This window comes from Mesoplodon mirus (genome assembly GCF_964341445.2).
Source record: "Mesoplodon mirus genome assembly, chromosome: 3".
Lineage (NCBI taxonomy): Eukaryota > Metazoa > Chordata > Mammalia > Artiodactyla > Ziphiidae > Mesoplodon > Mesoplodon mirus.
In genome coordinates this window covers 152,972,877-152,986,570 of record NC_138978.1, presented here as the reverse complement: position 1 = coordinate 152,986,570, position 13,694 = coordinate 152,972,877, and the positions used below count along the sequence as shown (strand labels likewise).

The 13,694-nt window shown below is 49.1% G+C and overlaps 1 protein-coding gene and 1 long non-coding RNA gene across 2 annotated transcripts; one reads left to right on the top strand and one right to left on the bottom strand.

The window, feature by feature from the left end:
* Window positions 1–4,675: 4,675 nt before the first annotated feature.
* On the bottom strand, window positions 4,676–9,876 carry LOC309799593. The gene is made up of 3 exons (XR_014293312.1): window positions 9,520–9,876; window positions 8,362–8,543; window positions 4,676–4,811 (listed from the first exon to the last, which is right to left on the bottom strand). It is a non-coding gene; the product is annotated as an uncharacterized lncRNA (long non-coding RNA).
* Window positions 8,843–13,367, top strand: BTG2 (BTG anti-proliferation factor 2). The gene is made up of 2 exons (XM_082612916.1): window positions 8,843–9,158; window positions 10,499–13,367. The coding sequence occupies exons 1-2, from the start codon at window positions 9,005–9,007 to the stop codon at window positions 10,831–10,833; spliced, it is 489 nt and encodes a 162-aa protein (XP_082469042.1). The 5' UTR covers window positions 8,843–9,004; the 3' UTR covers window positions 10,834–13,367.
* Window positions 13,368–13,694: the final 327 nt, after the last annotated feature.

Below are 13,694 nucleotides of genomic sequence, written 5' to 3'. Positions count from 1 at the left end.
TACCTCTTTAGATTCTTCCTCATGTCCCTTTTTCTTGAGTCTGTCTTTCTCCACACATTAGCCCCCTACCCAGGGGGGTTTCTGGCTATCACAGCTGTGATGCCAGCTTCCTGCCTGCCCCAGACACCCAGCCCCAGGAGGCCCAGCCCCATTAAGGCTCTGCCAAAACAACATCTGGGGCAGCTCCAACAGTCTCAGGGCCTCTTCTCTTGTTTTCTGTCTGGAGATGAAGGGGGTTTATGCTGGGCCCCTGGGAGTGAGGATGAGGAGCGTTTGCAATGTGTCTGTCCTCTAAGTTTGGGAAAGAGGCAATAAATTCAGCTTCAGATCTGCTGCTGTCCCCAAGTCCATGTGTTCCCCCGTTGAGTTTCCGGCACTTTCAGTCACACCTTCGAGTACTATTGGAGAAGGCCCAGAGGGTGAAGGTGTGGGAGGTCACATTCCTGGGGGGGTCCTCCAGGATAATAGACTTTTAACAGACAGTCTCCATCCTTTTGCTCCTATGATACACCTAGGGAGTCACAGAAACAAAAACACATCCCTGGGGACCTTTCCAGCCAAATACTGGTCTAGCCATCTGTCCACATGCCTCCTCTCCCCCAGCTCCCACCTTATTCACTCTCTCTCTCATACACCCTCAGCCATCCTGCCTTCTTTTGCTCTGCCCTCACCACAGGCCCGTGCTGGTAAAGGAGGGAAGGAAACCGGAGCATTCCTCTAGTGGGTCAGTAGGGCACAGCAGCTGAGAAGCAACCCTCAAGGGAATGGCTATCTTTGGGGAGCAGATCTCCTCCCTAGATAGGAACTGACATACTGTCAGCATATGTCACAAGTTTGATGAATTAATAACACTTTCCAGCGCTCCCTCCCAGCAGAAGGAGAGTGAACCTGTATGAGCCAATGTGGTGCAGGATGATGTAAGGGGATGAAGAGGTGACTTTGGAGAGCACGAAGCGGGCCCTTAGAGCCCAATGCCAGGAACCTGGAGGCCTCAACCCTCCAAGCCACAGAGGTCACCGGTGGTCCCCTGGCTGACTTCTGAGAGCAAAAGTGGCAGTCCCCTGTCCTGTCCAACACTCCGTGTCTCATGTCTTCGTGGCTCTTTGCCCTGAGACCCTGGATTCAGTTGTCTCCCAAGGCCCGGTCAGGTCTAAGTCCTCATCCTCCTCACACTGGTCGCCGTCCAAAGGACAAACACTCTCATCCCCACCCTCTGTGTAAGTGCTCTCTGCTAATCCAGCTCCCGCCACCTCCCTTTCAAGCCCTCTTGCGTCCAGCAAAGTCCCTTGTACCTTCCACCCCATCCAAGCATTTTCTGTGCCTCCTGACCCTAACAGAAATGGGGCCGTGTCAAAGGGAGCTTGTCCCTCTGTCACACCCCACACCCCTCAGGCTCACGTGGCGGGGCAGCATCTTCCGTGCTCTGCGTTACCTCTTCTGACTGTCGCTCCGTATCACCTTCTCTGAAGTTCATTTTGTCCTGCTGTACCATCGTCTTTGACCCTCCTGGTCACTCTTTCGCACTGACCCCAGGTCTTGCCCCTGCAGGGCTCACAGTCTTTTTTCTCTCTGTCCCAAACTCCTGCCTCCACCTGAGGAAACATCACCATGTGTGTGAGCAGCTGAATTCATTCTGCCTCCTGGGCTTTCAGCCTCCTACTCCACCTGACCGTATCCTGCCCTCAGCTTCCAACACCTTTCACTCCAAAACCCACCACTGTTCCTCCAGAGCCTGGCACCAAGGGTACTCAATACATAGTCCCTGAGTAAGTGAAAAAAGGAATGAGGGAGTGAATGAAGCATGTGTCACAAGACGGGATGTGGAAAAATGGAAAGGGTACTAGATGGGGTGGGAGACGGAGGCTCTAGTCCTAATCCTGTCACTAAACAGCTGTGTGATTTGGGGCATCTTTTCCCATCTCACGGCCTCCTTTTCTTCATCTGCAAAATTAAAAATTTTGTGTAGATGATTTCTGAAAACCCTGCTTCTGACTGTTGGCAATACCAAGCTGTGGTTTACTTATACTTATCTATAATATTTAGGCTTTGCGCTAAGCTCTTTCTATATATTACTACTTATCTACCCAATAAGTCTGTGAAGAACACATTGTCCTCATTATAAAGATGAGAAAAATTGTCTGAATGTGTCTCGAGATGAAAGAAGCCTCCTCTTTAGAGGGACTGCTGTTTGCTCTTCTAAACTAGGCTTCCGTGGGAGATTTCCCTGGCGGTCCAGTGAAATCTGCACTTCCACTGCAGGGGGCATGGATTTGATCCCTGGTCGGGGAACCAAGATCCCACATGCTGCGTGGTGAGGCCAGAAATATATATAAATAAATAAATAAGAAGGATAAACTAGGCTTCCCATAGTGAAGGTCTGTCTGAACTGGCAGGGGGCTGCCTTCAGAATGCTGGCTGGGGGTACAGGCCACCCTTCGCATGTGCCTGACCACCACCAGTTCAGCCAACAGTTATGAGCCAGGTGCTGCAGCAGGGGGAGGGGTTGACACAGATGGTGGTGTCTGGGCAGATGTATCAGGTGGGTTTGGAGCTCTAAGAGTGCCTCTGAGACAAGGTGTGCTGAGTGGGGACCATGGACCACTGCATCAGAATGGCCTGGGTTCTCATTACAAACAGGCCCATATCCCATCTCAAACTACGAATCAGAATATCAAGGGAGAGGCTGCTTAATCTGAATTTTTACCAAACCCCCCAGTGATCTGAGTTACTGTCCTAAGAAGTCCCAGAGTGTAGGGATTTGAATGCTGGATAAGAGATTTTTAATTAATGCTGTAGGCATGGGAAGCCATTGAAGTTTTTTAAAGCTGAAAAGTGACACGATTAGGATATTGTTCAAAGAAAATTACTCTAGCAAGCAGTCTTCAGTGTGGATTGAAGTGAGGAGAGACTGGAGGGCAGAATAACCAGCAGGCTGTGGCAATAGTCTAGATAGAGCAGAAAGACTGGGGGAGGGAGGACACTGCCCATGGCAAGAGGCAAAAACAGGAGAGATGTTGCAAATGTAGACTCTCTAGGCCTTGGCAACTGATTAGCAGGGGTACACTTAAAGATGTCTGCCAGACTGTGAGCCTGGTGACTAGACAAAGAATGGTAATGCTATTATTGAGAGAGAGAACGAAATCAGAAGTAGAGAAGAAGGGAGAAAAGTATCTTGATTCCTACATGTTGAGAGAAAAACACCAGAAAAAATATTTCAAAAATGTCCAATTCTCAACTGAAAAAAAAAAAGTAGTTGGGAGTTCAGCAGGAAAGTTAGGGTTAGAGATGATGCTTTGACATTTGCTCTATATCAGGCAATGCTAATTCAAATACCTCCAGGATCAAGGTAGGTTATACAAATGAGGATTAAGTATAATAATAATAACAAATCCCAGCATCCAGCCATGGTAAATGATAACCACCACTTGGTCTCAGCAGGGATGCGATAAAGAGTTGGTGGGGACCGGAGTGAACTGAAGGACATACTTCCTGTCTTAAGTAACAGACATTGCTAAATAAGAATGTGGAAGCAGTGTAAACAGATATTCTGATTTTTAAAGAGAAATGTTAATTCTAGGGTTTTATTTTGATATGACACTTCCTAATCATTAAATGCTGACAACTAATTTTTTAAATGCTTAAACACTATAGAGACCAAGCACTAGATATCTGTGACTGAGTCAGTTCTGCCTCACAGGCTTCCAACTTGTGACTTCTGAGCTACACCGACCGTATTTGGGAGAGAGAGTTGAGCACACTGAGAGGAAATCCAGAGACTGTGTGCTGTGGAGAACCATGACCCACCCAGGCTCCCAAGTTTGCCTATGGGTGAGTCCAGTAAAGCTTAGAGAGGCCCTGATGTTTTTAGCCACCAGGTGTCTGATAGGCTCCCAGGTTGGTGGTAGCAGGTGGAGCCTGCATCTGCCATGGCTATTTCTATTCATCACCTGGAAACTGTGTGGGCAACGGCTGAGGTTCTGATACTTTGCAGGTTAGATGCTGCTTGGGGCCAGCAGACTTCACTCCACCACCCTCTGTGGCTATTTTCATCCTTCACTATAAAGATGCCCTGTATCTCAGTGTCTGAGTCCTGACTGGAGCAGACACCTTGTTTAGCATATCCTAGTTGCTCACTTTCCTATAAGGAAGTTCTTCTGTTGCTTAATTTAGGTGCTTTTTATACAATGGAATCTTCTTTTTGCATCCATCTTCAGAGCAAGTCGAGAAATGGGTTACTTTTTAGCTTTCTGACTCTTCTCCGGCCCTCAACGCATTCTTAGAAATGGTCCTTAGGGACTTGAAAATTGTTGTGACCTGGGGATTAGAAAGCCCTTTTCATATTTATATTCTACCAAGCCTTCCTTCAGTCCAGATGGGTAGTTTTCCACTCTACCCTAATCATCTTCGCATCATCTGTTTCTGTCCCTGTTCTCAGTTCACTTTGGGGTTGGGGGGAGGGATTTAAAGACAGAAACTTAAAAATAGCTAACATCCCCACTTTCTTAGTCTTTGTTAAGAGTTTCTAGGGACAATGTCATCTTTTTTTTGTCCTTGATTCCTGTTCCTGATTCTAAAGAGTAACCCCCAGACTGACTGGCCTAGAGCTGATCTTGAAGGGTACAACTTTGTGAGAAGGTGATAGGGAACTCAAAAAGGTGTTCTGGATATTACTCAATGATGCTTGCAAAGAATTATGAATATATTTAGCGGTATTTCCACTCTGATTAGAAAGTGAAGAAGAGGCACCTGTCCTCCCTGGGTGATGTTTCTTATCAGCTCTGGGCGCAGAGCAAGGTTGTCACCGATGAGGCCTGAAAAGAGGAAAGATCAAACTAGCAACCATACCAGCCACACTCAGACATGCCTGCCAACATACAGACTCCACCAAAACACCCACACATCACAAAAGGATGTTCTTCAACATATACTAAGTACATGTTAACATCTGCAAACATATATCCACAAACATCATACACATTTCAGTATGTACACTCAAATATATATATATTGCCCTCCTACCCACACTGATACACACACACATACACATGCACACTCACACACAGACCTAGTAAAACTATGCACTGCACAGTGTAGGAGTGAGCTGATGCCATCTTCCTAGAATATCGCAGCCCAGACTCTGCCTGCAGATCAACTTTACTCAACCTCAGGTTTCAACATGTGGTCAGGAAACTGGGAGGTAGCCTTGAGAACCAAGCCAAGACCCTGCAGGCCCAGCAGGATGCTGAGCAAGACAGTCACGTACAATGTTCTGGTTGCTTCTGACTGGGTCGTAGAGAGCAAGGCATGTGTGATGACTCCACAGACAAGGCCAGGGCTGAGACCTGAGGAGAGGGACCCAGTTCTGGTGGGGATTTGGTCTGAAGAGGGCAGTTTGGGATGCTGTGGGTCACTCTAGAGGGGCCACACAGGTAGGCTGTGCAAATGGGTGAGATGGGCATCCAGGACCAAGGGAGCCAGTGGGTAGGGGTCACATGGTACAGAAGAAGTTTCTGATCCAGTTGAGGCATAAACTGGCATCCACCCCCACCTCCACCACTACCTGCCCACTTGGCAGTAGGTAGAGCTACAGGTCAGCACAGTGTTAGGACATTTAATGTTCAAAATTCAACTCAAGGCCCTTCGGGGGAGGGGAAGAGATGAGTGAGGAGGAAGAGGAGCAGGAAGAAGAGAAGAGGGAGGGAGAGACACACTGTCCTTATCCTGATGCTTGAACTATGCCTTGGCTATACCAAAGAAAGGGAGGCAGCGGGCAACAGCAGAGGTGAAATCTGGACTTTAGAGCTTCTAAGGACCGTGGTGGTCCTAGCAGTTTAAGGGCAGTTTCAGCAAATTCCAAAAGTAATTTGATTATAATGTATTGGGTTGGCCAAAAAGTTTCTTCTGGTTTTTCCATAAGATGGTACAGAAAAACCCAAATGAACTTTTTGGCCAACCCAATATTTGGCCTTAAAAGAAACTGACTGAGAATCTAAATCCTGAGTTGTGTACAACTACACTGTAGAGTAACTTGGAAACTATGAATGTTGGATACATTAAACTCCCTCTCCCTAGGCTTGTGTGTAGAAAGAAGAGAGGATGAGAAAGTAGGTGAAGTGCTTTCTGGTTCTTATTATCACTTATTATCACTGCCCTCTACAAAGTTCAGGAACTAATCACCAATGATGAGAATAAGACACTTCCTAGGTAATGGGGGATAAGACCTTGCTACTGTCCCAGAATGAAAACTGTTTCCCTCCAGTTCATTGCATCATCATCTAGAACAGCTCTGTGGGATGAGGTGGGACCAGCAGCCATCGTAATAGCACAGGGACTCCATAGTCTAATGAAAAGGGCATATCTGAAGTCAGCAGATCTGGTGCCAGTCCTGGCTCTATTAAGAACTAGCTGTGTGACCTGGCGAGTGATACGAGAACCTACCTAAGGACAGAGTTCTATTTCCTAAGGCAAAAAACAGGTGATGATCTGTCACAAGACATTTTTCCCATCAATTATGGACTAAAGCAAGGCCCAGAACACCAGACCCCAGTCAACAGCATAGCCAGGAAGATGTTAAGTATTTTCAGATTTTGGTGCTAAACCATCCTGTAAACCTGTCTATACCTTGACCTGTTTCCCTGGCCTCCTTGGTGGTTGACCTTGGTCAATTCTGGTCTTGCTGACACCTGATCTTTTTGTTTGATGCACTCCAGGCTATCTTGTTTCCAGTCCTAGCCCTGTTTCCAGTAACAATTGTTTCCCCCTCAATGAGCAGAGGTCTCATCTGGCCTGATCCAGCTTTGGGGAGGAGCCAGTGAAGAGGCCATCTAAGCGATGTGTTCAATGCCAAAATACTAGAATTCCAGGGCATTTTAATGAGCTATATGAAGCAATGGAGCAGAATATTTGAAACCTGAACTGTCCTGGAAATGTAGGACATATGAGCATAGTAACCTGTTTTCAAGCAGTCTGCAAACAAGATGTCAACCTCTAAAAAGATCACTAAGAATATCAAACAACAGATTATAAATGCCAAATGAATGGTCTGGATAATATTAATTCTGTAGTGAGAGAATGGTCAGCACAGGTTTTCAAGATGGAGGACCAAGCTTAAGCTGTGTGTTCAGGAGTGTGAGGGATTAGGAAAGATGGGAAGGAGGCAGTGAGGTATCCAAGAGATAATGGCATGAGCCATGGTGCAGCAATGCCAGGCACATATAGGCATACATAGAATGGGGACCATATTACAGGGCAGGGATAGGGATCATAGGCAAATATTGAGGGCTCTGAGATGTAGAGCTGCTCTGATGCTTAGAGAACAGTGAGGAGAGTCACCTTGGAGCACAAAGTGGCAGAAACCTAAAAAGATAGATGGGGCCAAATTATGAAAGGTCTTAACTATTAGGCAAAGGAGTCCATACTTAATGCAGTAGACAAATGGAGGGTGTCTCAGAATGATCTGAGCAAAAGAAGAGCAAGTGAATGCAGAACTTTAGGAAGGTAAGTCTACCAACAGTGGGAAGGGTGATTTGGGGATTGGATTTGACAGAGTCTACTGCAATCATCTAGATATGAAGAAGCAACAGGGCTTGAGGCTGGATCTAAGGAGCAAAGTACAAGGTGAAGCCAAAAGTAAGTCTGAGTTTTCTGGGTAGAGTGACTGGGAACCGATGGTAGCTGATAGAAATGGAGATCAGGAAGGAAGCTGGCCTTGGAGAAGACAGTGGGCTTAGACTGACATTGATGTGGTGGCTGGACATCCAAGGGGAGAGACAGAGCGGGTAAGAGGGGCGGGATGAGAGAAGATGTGGACAGACTATGCAGATAAGAAAGTCAGTAGTAAAAAAGTAAACATCAAAATGGACAACATGAATGGAATCTCTCTAAGGAAAGAAAGTGAAGAGAAAAGGAAGAGTGAGTGGACATAGTGAGGGAACGGGGACAGGAAGAGATCCAGGGGAGACACAGCCGGGGAAGGAGGCAGAGAAACCTGGGGTCAAGGAAAAAGAGGGGAGACTGCCTCCAGGAAAAGGTGGTCAAGGAAAATAAGAATTTACAGAGGCCACTGGCTTTGATTCATTTAACATATAGGTATGAGGCACCTATGTGTGCTGGACCCTGGGATATTGATTAGGAGTTACCCCCATTCAACAGACCTCTAGGAGTGCCTGTGATGCCGCCAGGTTCTGAGCCTGGTTCCCCGTGTGGAAGAGGAAGACTGAAAAGTTTTGCAACACTCCCTCCACCCCTACCCACCCAGCAGTAGGTAAGACTCGGATGGTTCTAGGCAAGAGAAAAGGCATTGTTGTAGAAGAGCATAACTTGTTGGGGAAGTTGGTATTATTGTGGAAGTAAATAGAATACTTAGTCTCTATTTCCGGAGAGCCAAGAGGAACCCATTCCGACTAGTTAGGAAACGCGGCAGAGCGGTAAAATGGGTGAGTTCTGACAGGGTGTGGTTGAAAGTGGGGGGAGTCAGAAAAGGCGACCTCCTGGTAGAGGTGGTGTCAACGAGGGCTTCTTCTTGGAGGTGTTCTTTAACCTGTCTGGAAGAATGAGAGGAGAGGTCAGAGAATCCCCAGCTTGAAGTGCCGCTCTCCTTTCCAGAGAGCCTTCGCGCCCCCCCACCCCCACCCCCACCCCCACCCCCACCCCCACCCCTTTCTCCTCCCGCCTCCCTCAGCCTGCAAGCTCAGCTACGGTTCCTAGCACTGACGTCAGCGGGCGATGACCTCAGCGCAGAGTGGGCGGCGGTAGGTGGGACTGAGGCCGATGGCGTGCGGGGCGGGGAGGACGCCAGGCTCCGCCCCTATCCGCTGGCTGCGACCAATGGACTCCGCCATCGGCTCCTCCGGGTCTCGCAACAGTATGAAAGGCGCGTAGCAGGTAAAGTCCGGGCAAAGCCCTCGCGACCGGCGAGCGAGCAGAGGCTTACGGTTCGGCACGTCCCATCAGAGACCTCTCTCTGACCCCCGCCTCCGCCACCGCTCCCTGAGCTGCACACGACATGAGCCAGGCCAGCTGGACCGGGAAGAGAACAGACATGCTCCCGGAGATCGCCGCCGCTGTGGGTTTCCTCTCCAGCCTTCTGAGGACCCGGGGCTGCGTGAACGAGCAGCGACTTCAGGTTTTCAGCGGGGCTCTCCAGGAAGCCCTGACGGGTGAGCACATTGCGGAGGGTCCTGGCGCCCGTCGAACCCTGCCACCGGGGCTCGGCCCCCCTCCCTGCCTGAGGCGTCTTTCCTCTCCTCTTAGGGCAGGGCTCCCCACTTGAGCAGCTCCGGGACTCGGTTTCCTTCCAGCTCCCGGGGTGGCCAGCAGTCTCCTCCCCCCACCCCCACATCCCCACCTTCCGCCCATTCCTCTGGGTCCTGTCTCTCCTCCTCGGCCCTGCTCTCGGGTGTCGGTCCGCGGTTGTTCTGGTTGGGCGCTCCCCTCCAAGCTGTCGCGGGCGCAAACACTAGTCCTGAGTGCGATCCCGAGTCCCCGGCTTATGTCCCGGAAGGCGGGGGGGGGGGGTACCTGCGGATCTGAGTGCGAGCTCATCTCCCTCACTGGACCCTGAGACCCTGCAGGCAACAAAGCCCGACCGGCCGGGGGGTCCCTATGGAACAAGAAGGCGCGACTGAACCTTCTCAACAACTTGGAGTCCCAGCCGTGGTTCTTCCAGCCGCGCGGGGCTGCGCTGAGCCTGCGTCTGCTGTTGACTCAGTCGAAGTTGGAATCCGGGCCCCCTTTGTATTTTCTGCCCACCCCCTTAGCCATCTGCCACCTATTATGGTACAGAGAGAGCCTTGTACGTAGTAACTGCGCTCTGCGGGCGTGTGTCGGGGTTGGGGGCGGTGCGGTGTGAGACGGAGGAGGTTGACAAGATACAAGCAGCCGCTGGCTGGGGAGAGACCCATCTCCCAGCTGTTTCTAGCGGATTGGCCGGCGGTCTTGGGCAGCAACAGCCATCTCTGAACGTGCCCACACAGATCCTGCCTTCTGAGGCACAACGTATGTTTCATCCAAACATCCCGGTTTTGCCTCCCTTACCCGCTGAGACAGGCCTCTGACTTTTCAAGGCAGAGGGAACCACTGAGGCACAGGGTGGGAGACATGGGTCCGACAATGATGGCAGCCTTCTTGGCCTTGAACCTTCAGCTCGTAGGTCCCCAGAGGCCCTGCCTGGACATGCCAGCCGCAGTCACACCCCTCCTCCTTAAACTGGGGATGTGCCAAAGGCAATCTACTGGCTACAAAGGATTGAGACACCCTCCCGATACACACAAACCCTCGTCCTATAAGGAGGGGTTTTTCCAGATCCCATAATTTTTGTTTTCTGCTACAGTGTCAGGAGGGTTTCAGGAGGGTCCTGAAACTCATGAGAAACCATGTTGCTTACTTAAAATCACTAGGTCCCTTCCTCTCCTATGCCATCACCCCCACCCCCCTTGTGGTAGCGTCCGTGGCCCAACTGCCCTAACCAGTACGTGTCCCCCTTGTACTGTCTCCACAGAGCACTACAAACACCACTGGTTTCCTGAGAAGCCGTCCAAGGGCTCTGGCTACCGCTGCATCCGCATCAACCACAAAATGGACCCCGTCCTCAGCAGAGTGGCCAGCCAGATCGGGCTCAGCCAGCCTCAGCTGCACCAGCTGCTGCCCAGTGAGCTGACCCTGTGGGTGGACCCCTACGAGGTGTCCTACCGCATTGGGGAGGATGGCTCCATCTGCGTCCTGTACGAGGAGGCCCCGGTGGCCCCCTCCTATGGGCTCCTCACCTGCAAGAATCAAATGATGCTGGGCAGGAGCAGCCCCTCAAAGAACTACATCATGGCAGTCTCCAGTTAGATCCCCCGCCGCCCCACCCGGCACTCTGCTGTACTCATTCTGCTGGGACAACGGGCCACTGCATACCTCTACCTGGGGAACTGTATTTTAAGTGAAGAGTTATTTATATATACATATATTATTTTTTTTAAGAAAAGGGGAAAAAAAAAAAAACCAAAAGATTTTTTTAAGAACAAAATCCTTAAAGGGAGCTGCTTGGAAGTGGCCTCCCCAGGTGCCTTTGGAGGGAATTGTTGTGTGCTTGAGTCTGAGAGGCAGTGTCTGGAATGGGAGGGGGGAATGGGCAGGGAGGGCATGGGTCTGGCCAAGGTGAGGTGGGAGAAGCTTGGCTATAGCAACCCAGGAAGATGTGAGAGGGAGCAAGCAAGGTTAGTAACTGTGAATGAGAGAGGTCAGAATCTGCCCTGGGGAGAGGAGAGAGGCTGAGTTCAAACCTCTCACCCAGGACACCTGCATCCCTGGCCCCTCTCTTACTCTTACTCAGGGGCATTCAAGCCCGGACTCAAATCATACTATATTGCCTAATCTTCTCTTTCAATTTTTGATGAGATCCTAGGCAGAGAGTGAAAAGGCCTCCCCTGATTCCTTCTGTCCTGAGCAGCTTTTCTTGAAATCACGACTTGTTTCTAATTCTCTTCTCAGGGGGCTGTAGATGTTGCCTCCCACCAAGAATATAAAGCTTTTTGTTTTGGGAGTCGGGGGAGTGAGGCAGCGGTTGAGGGTTATTGGAGTTGGGACACAAGGGCACTCCGCACAAAACCTTCGCCTTGCTATGAGCTGCTCTGTGTGTGAGTATGTGTGGCAAATACCTTGGGGTTGATTTGCAATGGAATTTTGGGACCCAAAGAGTATCCACTGGGATGTTTTTTGGCCAAAACCCTTCTTTTTGTAACCAGACGGAAGTCCTCATGAGGCTGCCATTATCCCTTTGAGAGGTGGCTCAAAAGCTACAGGGAACTTCAGGTCCTTGAATACTGCCTTCTTTTTAAAAGCACAACACTCCTCTCTAACTGCCCCCCACCCCGGGCCTCCCCGCCGCTCCTCTCCCCTTCTGGTTGGGTCATGGAGCTACCCTATTTTCTAGGACAAGAGTTCTCGGTCACTGTGCAATATGGCCTCCTGGGTCCCAGGAGGATCTGGAGGAGAACTGGCTCTCACAACCTCCTGGTGCCCTGATGGGCTTAAGGAACCATTTCTCCCTCTGTCCTCAGGACTATGGCTGGATGCTTAGCCTTGTAGATATTCCTTGGCTGAATGGGAGAATGCCCCAGGTTCTGCAGGACTACTTGGTATTCTTGTAGGGCTGACACTAAAAGCCAAACCTTGGGCATTGTTTTTTCTCCCTGGTGCTCAGAGCACCTGTGGGAGAGGCTACTGTCTCTCTCAGTACAATCCAAATTTGTCTATAGACTTGTGCAATATTTACTGTTCTGGGTTGGAGAAAAATGGAAAATTACACGGGGAAGAAATCTCCTTCCTTCAGTTTCTCGGTGACATTAGTGAGGGATCCTCAGAAGGCCTTGAGTTTCCCAAACCTGAATCACCTTAAGAAGGTTGTAGCTAGAACATCTGGTCAACCTGGCTACCCTCCTGCTGTTGCCTTTAGTGAGGAAACTTTCTCCCCACTGCCAGTCCCCCTTCCTGGATTTCTTAAATACTCAATTCTGACTCAAGGGTGCTAGTTACCAAACACTCCCCTACCCATTCCTGCCAGTACTGCCTCTTCAACTTTCCAGATCCCGAGCTACCTTCCCAGATCCTTTTTCCAGTCCTTATTGCTTTAAAGTTAACTTCAGGCCAGTAGACCCAAGAGCTCATTTTCTGGTCTGTGGGTTGAAACAAAGCTGTGAATCACTGCAGATTGTTGTTGCATCTTGTCTGCAAACAGGTCCCTGCCTTTTTATAAGCAGCCTCATGGTCTCATTCTTAATCTTTTCTCTCTTCTTTTTCACGTTCACTTTAGAAACAACAAAACACCCAGAGCTGGACTGTTGAGCAGTCCTGTCTCTCCCATTAAGTAAAAATAAATAGTACGTTTGTAAGCTACTCTGACAGAAAAGACAAAGGTTACTAATTGTATAATAGTGTTTTTATATGGAAGAATGTACAGCTTTATGGACAAATGTACACTTTTTTTTGGTTTCTTTAATAAAACTGTAGCAGATGAAGTCGTGTGGAATAGAGAAGATAAAATTCCCACATCACTAATTTGCATTTCCCTCAGAAGCAAATCCTTTGTGTCTCATAGTATTTCTCTTCAGTTGGATTCAGAAGACCTATCGCATAGGTGGTAGGGACACTTCCAAGCATCCCCTCTTTCCTGGGAGATAGCTTCTTACTTCCCTTCTTTAATGCATATTCTAACTTCCCTGTGAAAATGCTAGATGGGCCAGTGTTCTAGTCTGAGCATTCCTCAGTCTAGCCATGGCTCATCTTATGCATCCTGTTCTTGCTCCACCTTACTCATTAGTTCATTCTGCAAGCATTTATTGTATGTGCTAGGTACAAAAATTATTAAAAATGATTAAGACTCACAGCCTGCTCACAGACTGGGATGGTAAACAGAGGACACTGAACCCCTTTCCAGGTTGGGGCAGAATGTTTTGAAATTCCTGGTCAAGCTCTCTTGTCGTCTTTGGGACTCCCATTTGGCACCCACCATTCTTATTATACAAGAGCATTTGGGCCTCAGGATACAGGCACTGGAGCTAAACATGTGACAGAAGGCCAATGTTACCAGTTAGCTAAAAAGGAGCTACTTCTGACAGCAAACACCAAGAGCATAGGTTTCTTACCCATTTGTAACTCTGGCTATGTAGATAGGATCTATGCAAGGACATAGAAACAGCCTTTCTCATCCC

What these genes read in the sequence shown, in the direction of transcription:
- BTG2 (XM_082612916.1), top strand. Translation starts at nt 9,005, where the DNA reads ATGAGCCAGGCCAGCTGGACCGGGAAGAGAACAGACATGCTCCCGGAG. An exon ending in TCTCCAGGAAGCCCTGACGG is followed by an intron (nt 9,159 to 10,498) that starts GTGAGCACATTG and finishes CTGTCTCCACAG; the next exon opens with AGCACTACAAACACCACTGG.